Source organism: Schistocerca piceifrons, chromosome 1 (genome assembly GCF_021461385.2).
Source record: "Schistocerca piceifrons isolate TAMUIC-IGC-003096 chromosome 1, iqSchPice1.1, whole genome shotgun sequence".
Lineage (NCBI taxonomy): Eukaryota > Metazoa > Arthropoda > Insecta > Orthoptera > Acrididae > Schistocerca > Schistocerca piceifrons.
The window spans coordinates 172,158,382-172,171,923 of record NC_060138.1 but is presented as its reverse complement, the minus strand read 5'-3'; the positions used below and the strand labels follow the sequence as shown (position 1 = coordinate 172,171,923).

The window sequence follows — 13,542 nt, the reverse complement described above, 5'->3', positions numbered from 1 at the left end:
AAAGTTCCTGTGGGAATGGCCTACCAGTACTGTCTAGTTTAATCAGTGTTGTACATCTGTCCAGGGAGAAAACTGTTCTGTTTGATGTAACTGAAAAATTCACTGCAAAATTCATCTGTTGCGACTGTCACACGAGTTTCTCGCCCTGAACAGCAGTTTCTCGAATCACAAACCAGTGTTTAAACTGAATCAGCCACATTAAATTTTCCTTCACTCTTTGGAACTTCATGGAAGGCTACTGACATCAGACCTGGTATGGGAATTACAACTGCTTCCTTCATGCTGGAACCACAATACCAGTGACTCATTTAGTTTTGTGCTAGTTGAACTTTTCACACACTTACGCTGTGGTTATTAACTTCGATTAAAAAAAAATTAACAGTTGGTCTTCATTTTTCTATCTCGTAATGCACATCAGATCAGATACATCCAACATCTTGGCTGTACCTTTGAATCACACTACATCTTTCTCCATCTTCTTTCCACTTCAGCCATACAACTGTGGAACAGACTACCCAGTAATCTGCATCTCATTCAAAACCATTCTTCCTTCGAGACGAGATTTAAGCATTACCTGTTATCATTGGCATAGCTTCCCTCTTGGCATAAACTAGCTGTTTTCCTTCTGTCCATCTTTAGAACCATTATCTATACCACATTGTAAACTACTCAAGCTTTTCTCATCCCTTTCTTTCTCTCTCTGTCTTTTTTTCCCCCATATCATTTGCAAATGTTACCCTCCTATTTCTTGCTCTTCCTTTGGACAGTCAGTTTCTTTTCCACATTGATTCCTTCTGTCCTGCTGCCATATTTATCCTATTTGACATGTCCACAATGAGGAAGTTGCATAACCAATGCTAATATGACACCCATTTCTTAAATTCCATATACCCATACAAATTACAAAAATGTATCTTTGTAAGTATTTATGTCTGTGTAAATGTACGTTCCACACCTCCTCCTAAAACACTGGACCGATTTACATATCGTTTACTGTCTGGATAGAATCATTGCAGGGGTAAGAACCACCCATCTGTCAATGGGGTGGGGTGAGAATGAAGAGCAGTGTAGCCTACGACATGAGAGTACTCATAGTTTAGTTATCCAGTATTTGTGATTGAGAATACTTAGAGACTTGCAACAAACTTTAGACATAATTTAAAACTTTACAAAGCTTTTTCTCATTGATGGCGCCCACAAGATTATGAAAAATGTTTGTCACTTACTACATTTTCACAGTTCATGCAGTAAAACTGCCATGTGAAGCATGATGTTTTAATCTATTACTTCTTTACTACTAACTACGTTTGTTACACACTTTGAATGTACCAGAAAAATTGTGTCTGTGTACGATATTAAGTTCAGGAGATACTACGTTATGAACAATGAATACATGAAAAATTACAGTGTCTTTCAAGACATTTAAATTTATTACTTCATTGCTTCTTACTCTATTCACAACATTTTGTACAGACTTTATCCACATTTGCCACTGAATGTACCTGCAAAAATATATCATTGTACGACACATAGTTCAGTACATATAACGTCATAGACACTGACTGTGTGAGAAATTGTTGCATCATGCATGACGTTTTAATTTATTATTCCTTTACTACTAACTCTGCTCTCAATACATTTCACAAGCAGTAGGCATATATACCACCATATTTACTTGTGACATTATATGCTTCTACAGCGCATAGTTCAGGAGATAGAATGTCATAAACATTAAACTGAGTGAAAATGAAACTTTAGGACAAAATTCGCTACACACACAGATGAAATAAGTGTATAAGTACACATGAAATACATTAAATATGCATGAAATATATTTGACATGTGCATATGTGAGCAAAGCAATGGGTGAGAAACTCGTCCTAACTAAGAACAACCATGCTCCTATTGGGGTGCGTGTGATAATGGGGAGAGAGAAGGGAGGATGAGTTGATGGACAGACATGAGGGGGAAGGAGGAGACAGGCACAGATAGTAGGAGGAGGTGTACAGAGATCGGGGAGGGGGAGATAGATGGAGAAAGGCAAGAGGTGGAGTGGAACACAGAAAGGAAAAGGTGGAGAAAAACAGGGAGAGGGGGAGGAGGAGATTAAGAAAGAGAGGGGGAGGTACAGATGGTGAGAGAGAGGGAGGGGTGGAGGTAATGGATAGAGAGAGGTGGGAGGAGAGTTGGACAAGGAGAGATGGGATGGGCAGAGAGAGAAGGCAGGAGGAGCTAAATAGAGAGAAGAGAAAGGAGGAGATGGGCAGAGAGAGGAAGCAGGAGATGGGCAGAGTGAGGGGAAAGGAGGAGAGGGACTACAGAAGACTGGAATAAATAAATACCCGAGCAGCACCAGGTTTCTCATATAGTTCACCACTACATGTTATTATTATGGTATTGGCTCACCCTTCTTAACATGACTCTGATATAAAAATTGTGCAGGTCTTCTGAAGGAAATTGTCCCAGAAGAACCCTGAATCATTTTCTTTTACTTTCAGCTTTAATTGAATTGGAAATTATTGACCCATAGCTTGTAGGGAAACATATAGAAAAGAAATCGGCCACAGACAACTTACAAGGATAGAGTCTTTGCTTTTACCTGAAGATAAAATTGAAACAATGGAAAAATATTTCTGGGATGTCCGACAGTTAACTAAATTGGTAAACATCGCATATCAATGAAGTGCCTTCCTCATTTTATGTTCCGTGTATCTTCTCTTTGTTTGTGGGCGAGAGCGGATTTCTTTCTAAATCATATTTCCCTTTAGAGCAAGCAAATTTCGTATGGTTAGCAAACAGTATTAATAGGCTGACATGATCTGATGGGAAAATATGAGTTGTATGCATAATAGAGTATTCTAAATGAGAATATCTAATTTAATTGTAAGGAATGGCTCAGGATTCTGGTTTCAATTTTTTTCCTTATTTGTTAAACTATGAACTGATAATCTTCAAACATAATACATTACATCCTGATAACTGAAAGCGTCACCACCATATTGAAAAATAATATTAACAATGAAGTTTCTGTGAAGTGAGTGACATCATCAGTGATGATAGCACATAATGTGTATGTTTTAGGTGGACTTTCTAGTTGTATTATGTGGGAAATTAATTTTGCACCACTGCACCCAACCTGTCTTAAGTCTTCATTAAGTTTTGCACACCATTGCAGACAAGTCGAGTTACAACTTCTACCACTGCTCCTTCTGTCATTAATTTTACATAACTTTTCTGTGTGTATTGCTAAAAACCTTAGGGCTCCACAGCAGACTAAGACTCAGCATCACCAGTTACAGTGACTGTGTTACCTGAATTTTGGTCATTCATATTTATATACTGTACTGCCACTTACGTCAGTAGATAACAGTTGGTGCAGTCATTTCTAATAGATTCAGATGGCAGATTTTTGTGTTAAGAGCAGCCAAAAGCAGTGATTGCATTGGTTGGAAAAGAGATGAATGGAAGATAAAAATGTCCTGAACTGCTTTTGGTTGATTGAATAGAGTTTTTAAAACCAAGCTTCCTATTCATGCTCACTGTGTTTTTTATGAGCTAAGACTCATAGGTGTGAAAAATGAACTGTTAATACCTGAAGCACTCTGATACTGAGGATTGTTCAGAGAGCATTAGAGAGATACATGGCAGCAATAAAAAACTAATAGATTGGGGAACAAACTAGTGTGGGAGGTGTAATGATTACTGTAGTGAAAGTGAAATTTAATTTAGTGAGTCATGTAGCTAGATTAATAGCAGGTAGATTGACAAAACAAGTTCTAAAATGGATTTTAGTAGACAAGGAAACTGAGATGTTGACTTAAAGGAAATAGAGTAGATGAAATAAGCCATCACGTAGTAACAGCATGGGTACAGCAATATAAACTAGTGTGTAGAGGGAATAATAGATAGAGACAAGTACTTTTGAGACACTTTAACCAGGATCTATGCAGTGTAACAGTGGAAAATAATTCAGTATGTTTCATGACCTCAGTAACAAATATTGAGAAGAGAATCATAATTTGTTAAGAAACATTTTGTTTGTGAGGCATACACTTGAGATATCCTCTAAAAGCTCCAGTGCTATTTAAGATTTAGTGATCCTTTTCAGTATAATCACAATCTGAGATTGGATTCCTGACTCATTTCTAACTAGACAATGTAACATATGTTTGTTTGAGTATTATATGATCAGAACTTCAGTGACTTTCATTCAAGATAGTTAATATGTTAGAATTCTTTTGATGATTTATGAGAAAGGCTTATTAGTAGACCTTGGAGAAATACACAAATGTCATTTAAGAGCATTTGTACCTACAATTAGATTATGTCAACTGTTCAATAAACAACAAGTATCAAAATTTGGTAACAGTGTTTTTATTTTCCAGTCATGTATATTTCATAAACTGGTGATACCAACAGTTTCATGTTCCAGGTATGGTAACAGCATTTTGCAAGAGATTGGGATGGGACAATATGGAATTATTATTTTCTCAGTTTCAAGACAGATTACAATTTGGCATTCATCGGGAGTTGTGTGATCTAATGAGACTTGATCTGCTTAATGGGCTACGAGCGAGAGCTTTGTTTAATGCTGGTATCACGTCACTTGCTTCTCTTGCTGCAGCTGATGTATGTGAAGTGGAAAATGCTCTACATGCTGCAATCCCATTTCAGAGGTTTGTGTTGTATTGAGATCTGTCTAAAAAATGTAATATGAGAACAAAAGCTCTGAAATATTCAAAGTGTTTTGAATAAGCAAGTTTTAAATTTAACCTAAAATCATTTCTACTGGATAACTCCTCCTATTCTGTAGATAACTTTCTTTTTAACAACTGTTAGCCTGAAAAAAAAAAATTAAAAAAAAAAATTAAGAGTAGTTGCATAAGTAAGACTAAAAAATAGTGAGTTCGTATCGTGTAACTGACTTGTTCCAAATTTTGATAGAAGAATTCAGATGATTTGTGGAACATGTAACTAACTAAGCCATCTATCTTTGTCGGTAAGTGTATTTTGTTTTTGTTATTTGTATTAATTCTTTATTTTACAGTGGAAGATGAACTGTAAACTTTGTTCGTGATTCTATAATATTGTGAAAAGGATAGATTGCTATTCGCTGTAAAGATGACTCACTGAGTTGCAGACAGAAACAATGAAAAGAATGTTACATATTGAGCTTTCAGCCAAAGTCTTCTTCAGGAATGAAAACACAAACACGTTCACACAAGCAAGCACACCTCACACACACGGTTTCTATCTCACGCCTCTCTGTGTGGGAATATGGCACAGTAAATCTGTTGATGGACTAGGTCTGGGAGACAGTGACAGTGACAGTCTGTGAAGTCCTTTAAGAGATCTTCAGCATACTGGGCAAGGAAGTTCTTATGATTGTAGACACACCTGATAGGCCAGGCTGTATGGGAGGGATTTTTTGGTGTGGAAGTGATGGCAGCTGTTCAAAAGCAGGTACTGTTGATGGTTGGTGGGTTTAGTGTGAACAGAGGTGTGGATAGAGCCTTGAGAGAGGTGGTCCTCGTTTAGGGTGCTGGGTTGAGGAGGACCACGTGAAGCAGATGGAAGAGAAGGTAAGGTGTTGAGGTTGTGAAGGAATGAGGTTCAGTCCAGATGATGAAGATATTATCAGTAAAGCCGAACCAGACTAGAGGTTTGGGGTTTTGTGTGTGTGTGTTTCTGAAGAAGGCTTTGGCCAGAAGCTTAATGTGTAACAGTCTTTTTGTTGTGCCTGTTTGCAACTCAATGTGTCATCTTTACAATGAGTAGCAGACTACCCTTTCCATAATATTGTTGATATTACAATGTGAGCTTTACAGTCTTTTACTTCTGATTGTGGTTTTTGTATCTTTGTTTTTATCTAATTAATTGACATTAATTTTATTTCTCCTGAGTTTCTTATGAAGATTATAATATTTTACGTAGGTGAGCAGAGATATGTGGGGCACAAAGCAAACATGAGAACATTGTGTGAATCTCAAAATGCGATGTTATGTTGTTCATGATTGATAAGATCCACATACAGTTGTATTAAATTATATTTTGCAATAGAAGTAGAACATTATCAGGTTTCAGGACAACAGGCCCATCTTCTGGTGGACTTGGAAAATTATGACTAAATATGATAACTATACATACCATTGGAACTTGTAGTAGCATTGTAAAGAAGATACATCAATACTTATCCATATGAGTCAACTAAAAGGAGGTAATTAGGCAATTCTATGGTACACAGCATTTAAGCAGAAAAATTTCAAGGCCATGCAGAAAAATACTCAGAACTGGGCCAAAGTAAAAAACAGTAGCTCCCAATATTCAAAGTTAATGTCTCTGAATTCATTTGTATAAAGACTCTTTAAAGTTTTTTTAAAACATAACATATGTTATTACCATTCTACATCTTTATTATTCATGTGTACATATTTATTTCTCAACGTGGTCACCCTGACAATGAACAGAATTCTCTGAACATGAGACCAGACCATTACTGTAAAATGTTTGACTTTGTTGAAAGTGAAGTCCTCTAAGATGTTCTTTAAGGTTTGGAAATGATGAAATTCTGATGGGACCAATGCGGGACTGTATGGAGGATGACTGATGACACTATGAACACAAAGCATCAGATTGTGCGAATGTCGCAGCACTCATGGGTGGTCTGGCATTGTTATGTTGAAGGAATGTGTGCTCTGTGTGTGGATGAACTATTCAGATTCGAAACTCGATTATGGCGCACTGTTTCTCATGCACCAACATAGTTATGTTACATACCAGAATGTTACATGCTGCAATTAGGAGCCCTCTAGTGGTTAAGGGCTTCAAATATATAGACATGAATAATAATGATGTAGAATGTTAATAATGTTTGTTTTATGTAGAAAGCTTCAAGAATTTTTGCACTAAAAATTTTGAACCATTACTTTTCAGTATGCCCTCAGATAAAAGACCATATTCATTCCAAATAGTTACTACGAAGGACCAGACTTAGGTTTGTCATTAACATGAACCTGCATAAGGTGAGGTAACTGGACTTACGCACACTGAAACCAGAAGAAGAGAAAATATGTAGTTTGTGCACCTAACAGTGGCAGTGCACATATGATATGTCCCCTTTATGTAAAGATTCTTACTCATCAATACTGCATATACACCAATTGAGTACCATAGTAACTGCACACTGATGTTAAAATGCCAGGTAACAGGTCATGATGCCATCTCACAGCTAAGCTCTAACTATTGTTTCTCAACATTCCAGTACTTTGGCCAAATTTCTGATCAGAATTTTATCACCTCCCTCCTCCCCAGCCTCCCCTCCTGTTCCTCATATGGTGTGTGTGTGTGTGTGTGTGTGTGTGTGTGTGTGTGTGTGTGTGTGTGTGTGTGTATATATATATATATATATATATATATATATATGAATATAATAGAGGGAAACATTCCACGTGGGAAAAATATATCTAAAAAGAAAGATGATGAAACTTACCAAACAAAAGCGCTGGCAGGTCGATAGACACACAAACAAACACAATCATACACACAAAATACTAGCTTTCGCAACCAATGGTTGCCTCGTCAGGAAGAGGGAAGGAGAAGGAAAGACAAAAGGATATGGGTTTTAAGGGAGAGGGTAAGGAGTCATTCCAATCCCGGGAGCGGAAAGACTTACCTTAGGGGGAAAAAAGGACAGGTATCGACCTGCCAGCGCTTTTGTTTGGTAAGTTTCATCATCTTTCTTTTTATATATATATATATATATATATATATATAAAAAACAAAGATGATGTGACTTACCAAATGAAAGTGCTGGCAGGTCGAAAGACACACAAACAAACACAAACATACACACAAAATTCAAGCTTTCGCAACAAACTGTTGCCTCATCAGGAAAGAGGGAAGGAGAGGGAAAAGACGAAAGGATGTGGGTTTTAAGGGAGAGGGTAAGGAGTCATTCCAATCCCGGGAGCGGAAAGACTTACCTTGGGGAAAAAAGGACGGGTATACACTCGCACACACGCACATATCCATCCACACATATATATGGTGTGGATGGACAGAATCAAAGAAGTCACTCAGCTACTTTTCCAACCTTTGCAGTTGGAAAGTGAATAGAAAAAGGAAAGATTGCTTTCATTAATGAGGTGGCCCTCAGTTTTTTGACAGAGCTTAAACAGGTTCAGGAACAAAGTTTAGAGATGTGCTGTCTCCCCAAGTATGATTTCTGAGTTCACACATAAGAGAGTTAGCTACATCAAGGGTTGGGGAGGTGAAATTGTGCTTAGCATATCTACCACCATGTGAATCTGTGCATAACTAGACTCTCAAGACATTGAACAAGTCTCACAACTATTTCTGTTCTTGGACTGGTTGGTTTACATCACATGTGTGAGCCCACCAGGCCACTGGTGCATTCATGTCACAGTCTTCTCACCAGCTCAAAGGGGTGGAATGATAGTTGTCATTAAGAGGTGTAGGCCAACTTCTGCAGGAGGAATTAGGACCAGAATACCAGGTCACAAATTTTTTCAAACCAAGTGCTAGTCTGGATCAGGTGACAGAGGATTTAGGTTCACTCTGTAAAGGATTTACCAGGGAAGACACCGTGGTTATTGTGGGAGGGCCAGGGAACAGCATCGACAGAGATCCTGGGTACAGTATAGAGTGTGACCTGGTAAAGATTGCGTCTGCATCGAGACACACCAATGTTGAATTTGTATCTGTCCTGAGACGCCATGACCGGCCTCATTTGAACTCTTCTGTTGGGAGAGTTAATTTGGAGTTGGAACGGCTGCTTGGGTCGGGTGCGGGAGCTCATATTGATTTGGTTCCTGTTGATTATCTCAGTAGGTGGGACTATACCAGGCACGGCCTACATCTCAACAGGAAAGGGAAGGGGAAACTGGCTGGGGTAATAGCAGGAAATTTAAGGGGGGGAGGCACTGCCATGAATGGTAAAATACCAGTGGTTACAGGTGTTGGAGCAGCACCTTTTTTAGGATAGGTAAGACAGAAAGATGTCAAGTTCTACGAGAGGTCAGGATTGAAACAAATCTTCAGTTTAGGAAAGAAATTAAACAGCACAATTCTAGCACATTGGATCACCAATCACAGCTACCAATTATAAATTTTCACCAATCACCAGAAATTTTATCTCCACCAAGTTGTATCTCAGTCCTAGGTAAATGCATTGATGAATTAAAGTCACCCAACCCAGTTGACATAATCTGCCTCTCTGAACACCATGTGACCACTGGTATAGGAACTAGGCCTAAGCACAATGAGAAACTCAGACAGGAGAGTACTGCAAATGTTAGAATAAGGAAAGGTTCTCATAAAAGTATAATTAAAAATAATGTAAGTATATTTCATCAAAATTTTGGGAGTTTAAAGAATAAAGTAGATGAGCTTCTGGTTTGTTTAGAAGATTTAGAAGCTGAGAATGAAATAGATATACTATGCCTGTCTGAGCATCACATTCTTACTGATATGGATAAGGTAAATGTAAGTGGATATAAGCTCTCTGCACATGTAATGAGAGAAAATATGGAGAAAGGAGGAGTTGCCATATATGTCAAAAGTTATCATTGTGCAAAAAGTATAGAAACAAAAAAGTTTTGTGTAGAGAAACATATAGAAGCATGTGCCTGTGAGCTTAAATTAAATAAAGGCACATTTATAATTGTAACTGTATATAGGTCCCCATCAGGAAATTTTCATCTATTTCTGAAAAATTTGGACTCCTTGTTGTGCTATCTGTCAGACAGGGGGAAGCAAATTATTATTTGTGGGGACTTCAATGTAGATTCTCTGAAAGAGGGTAATAGGAAAAATGACCTTGAAGTATTACTCGGTTCTTTCAATTTGACACCCGTTATTGATTTTCCTACTCGGGTGGTAAAGGATAGCAGCTCACTGATAGATAACTTCTTTATAGACCAAGATAAGTTTAACCAGATAAATGCTCAGCCTGTTGAGAATGGTCTTTCTGATCATGGTGCACAGCTAGTTACAATATATGACATAGCTCCATTCAGCAATACTAAACAGTCCTCCAAAGTAGTATGTTCAGTCAACGATTTAACAATTGCAAATTTCAGGGAAAGCCTACAGCAGTTAGACTGGGATGAGGTGTACCGTGAACCTGATGCCAATTTAAAATATAATTTATTTCATGACATTTTTGTAAATGCAGTTGAAAACTGCTTCCCCAAGAAAATAGTTAAATATACTCGTAAGAAACCTTGTAACAAACCATGGCTTACTAAGGGTATAAAAATATATTGTAACCGGAAAAGGGAAATGTATCTGACAGCAAGAAAGAGTAGTGACCCAGAAACTATCAAAAATTATAAAAACTACTGTGTTATATTAAGAAAAGTTATTAAAAAATCCAGGAGTATGTGTATCATGTCTGAAATCAGCAACTCTGATAATAAAATTAAAACAATTTGGAATATTATTAAAAGAGAAACAGGTCAACCAAGAGCAGAGGAAGACAGTATTACCATCAAATTGAATGAAAGCTTTACGAACAAAAAGTCAGAAGTTGAAAATATTTTTAATAATCATTTTCTAAATGTTGTGGATATAGCAGGATCCAGGTGTTCATTAGAAGATGATAGGCTGTTAATGGAAGAGGCCATACCTATGCAATTTGATACAATTGAAATCTCACCCACTTCTCCCTCTGAAATTAGGAAAATAATAAACTTGCTTAAAAGCAAAAACTCACATGGAATTGCTGGCATTTCCAGCAAAATACTAAAAGCTTGTTCTCAACAGATAAGTAAGATTCTCAGCCACCTGTGTAATAGCTCTCTGGAACAGGGCATTTTCCCTGATAGACTGGAATATGCTATTGTTATACCTTTGCATAAAAAGGGGGATAGATCTGATGTCAGCAATTACCGTCCAGTCTCCCTTCTAACAGCTTTATCCAAAATTTTTGAGAAAGTAATGTATTCAAGAGTAGCTTCACATATCTGTAAAAATGAAGTACTAACAAAATGTCAGTTTGGTTTCCAGAAAGGTTTTTCAACAGAAAATGCCATATATGCTTTCACCAGTCAAATTTGGAATGATGTGAATAACCGAACACCACCCATTGGGATTTTTTGTGATCTCTCAAAGGCTTTTGATTGTGTAAATCATGAAATTCTGCTAGACAAGCTCAAGTATTGTGGCATGAGTGGGACAGTGCACAAATGGTTTAATTCGTACCTAACTGGAAGAGTGCAGAAAGTTGAAATAAGTAGTTCTCGTAACATGCAAAAATCAGCACATTCCTCAAACTGGGGAACTATCAAGAATGGGGTTCCACAAGGGTCAGTCTTGGGTCCTTTGTTGTTCTTATTATATATTAATGACTTGCCATTCTATATTCATGAAGAGGCAAAGTTAGTTCTCTTTGCTGATGATACAAGTATAGTAATCACACCTGAGAAACAAGAATTAACTGATGAAATTGTCAATACTGTCTTTCAGAAAATTACTAAGTGGTTCCTTGTAAACGGACTCTCACTGAATTTTGATAAGAAACAGTACATACAGTTCCGTACAGTGAATGGTCTGACGCCATTAATAAATATAGACCTTAATCAGAAGCATATAGCTAAGGTAGAATATTCCAAATTTTTAGGTATGTCCATTGATGAGACATTAAATTGGAAGAAACACATTGATGATCTGCTGAAACGTTTGAGTTCAGCTACTTATGCAATAAGGGTCATTGCAAATTTTGGTGATAAACATCTTAGTAAATTAGCTTACTACGCCTATTTTCACTCATTGCTTTCATATGGCATCATATTATGGGGTAATTCATCACTGAGGAATAAAGTATTTATTGCACAAAAGCATGTAATCAGAATAATAGCTGGAGTCCACCCAAGATCATCCTGCAGACATTTATTTAAGGATCTAGGGATATTCACAGTAGCTTCTCAGTATATATACTCTCTTATGAAATTTGTTATTAACAACCAAACCCAATTCAAAAGTAATAGCAGTGTGCATAACTACAATATTAGGAGAAAGGACGATCTTCACTATTCAAGATTAAATCTAACTTTGGCACAGAAAGGGGTGAATTATACTGGCACTAAAGTCTTTGGTCACTTACCAAATAGTATCAAAAGTCTGACAGATAACCAACAAGTATTTAAGAAGAAATTAAAAGAATTTCTGAATGACAACTCCTTCTACTCCATAGAGGAATTTTTAGATATAAATTAAGAAAAAAAAAATTAAAAAAATAAAATAAAAAAACACAAGAAAATAAAAAAGTTGTTATATTAACTTAAGTATGTTGTTAAATTAACCTAATTATGTCATGTATTGGAAAATTCGACTCGTTCCACATCATTACAAAATATCGTATTCATGATCCATGGAACTAGTATCAATCTAATCTAATCTAATCTAAGCAATCATAAACAGGTGGGTGACACAAGGAAGATTTGAGAGCAGATCAGTTAGGTTGTGATGGCAAAAGCATGAGGAGTTGCTGAGAGGAGGTGGCAAATGTCATTTCCGGAGATCTTGAACTTAAAAGAGTGTATCACAAGTTTTATTAAACTTGAGAAACTATCAAGATAATTTCCAAGGTACCTATATCTGCCTGGAGACATTTTCACGACAGAGACAGAACATTACACCACCATTACTGCTGCAACTGGCATGCATGACACAAGAGGCTTGCAGAGCTATGGTTATTATCTAAGTCATAGAAATTAAGATAATGCAACTACAATTTCTTTGTGTTGGCGCTGAATGCATCTTTATGCAGGGCTAATGTAAGACACTGCTCCTCTAATGACAAGATTCAGTCCAGCATATTGCAGCACTTTAATAACCAGCACAGAAAATTCTCCTAACTCAGTTTAATTAAATTTGGCAAATAGGACAATTTTCTCTTTGTTGGAGAAAGGCAGTTCTAATTCTTTACCCAAAACTGTGAAAGAGTGATGTTTGCTCAAATAGTTACCCAAGTGTCATGTTTATTACTGTACAGGTAGGGCACAGTGACTAATGTAGAATGTGGTTTATTCGTCTCGTAACATACAATTACAAATCAAAGATTTTTGTACTGGAGACAGGTCAAATTACTTTAAAACATCAGGTTATAATAATTAACATATTTAAGCATGTACTTCAGAACTCTTAGATATGAACAATTTAACAAGAATGTATATAACACTTATGGTCATTTTGCAGCGTGCAATGCAATTTATACAATATATTAACATTTATTATACAATATATAATCTGTATAGTTTCTTTTCTTTTCAAATTGCCGAACTGTCCTGCATGAATTCTTTAATTGAATAATGACATTTTCCCACTAATGTATTAAATAACAATCTTTTCAGTGGGTCAAACTCCATATTTAATAGATTTGTGTTTTTAAATTATTGTAAATTTTTAATCCCTTGTACAATGGTGTTTGAGTGTAAAGTTTTAAATTATGAGAAGTATTGTGTCTGTAATTGTGGTTGAAATGAAAATTGTCAAGTGAGTTTTAATTTTCGTATATAAAAA

At 36.6% G+C, this 13,542-nt stretch overlaps 1 protein-coding gene across 1 annotated transcript in view; it reads left to right on the top strand.

Moving 5' to 3' along the window:
- The window catches only part of LOC124803348 (DNA polymerase theta), a 347,939-nt gene that overhangs the window by 211,916 nt on the left and 122,481 nt on the right, over positions 1 to 13,542 (top strand). The window contains exon 15 of the mRNA XM_047264537.1: positions 4,433 to 4,676. Within this exon, the coding sequence (XP_047120493.1) occupies positions 4,433 to 4,676 (244 nt within the window). The remainder of the gene's footprint in view (positions 1 to 4,432; positions 4,677 to 13,542) is intronic.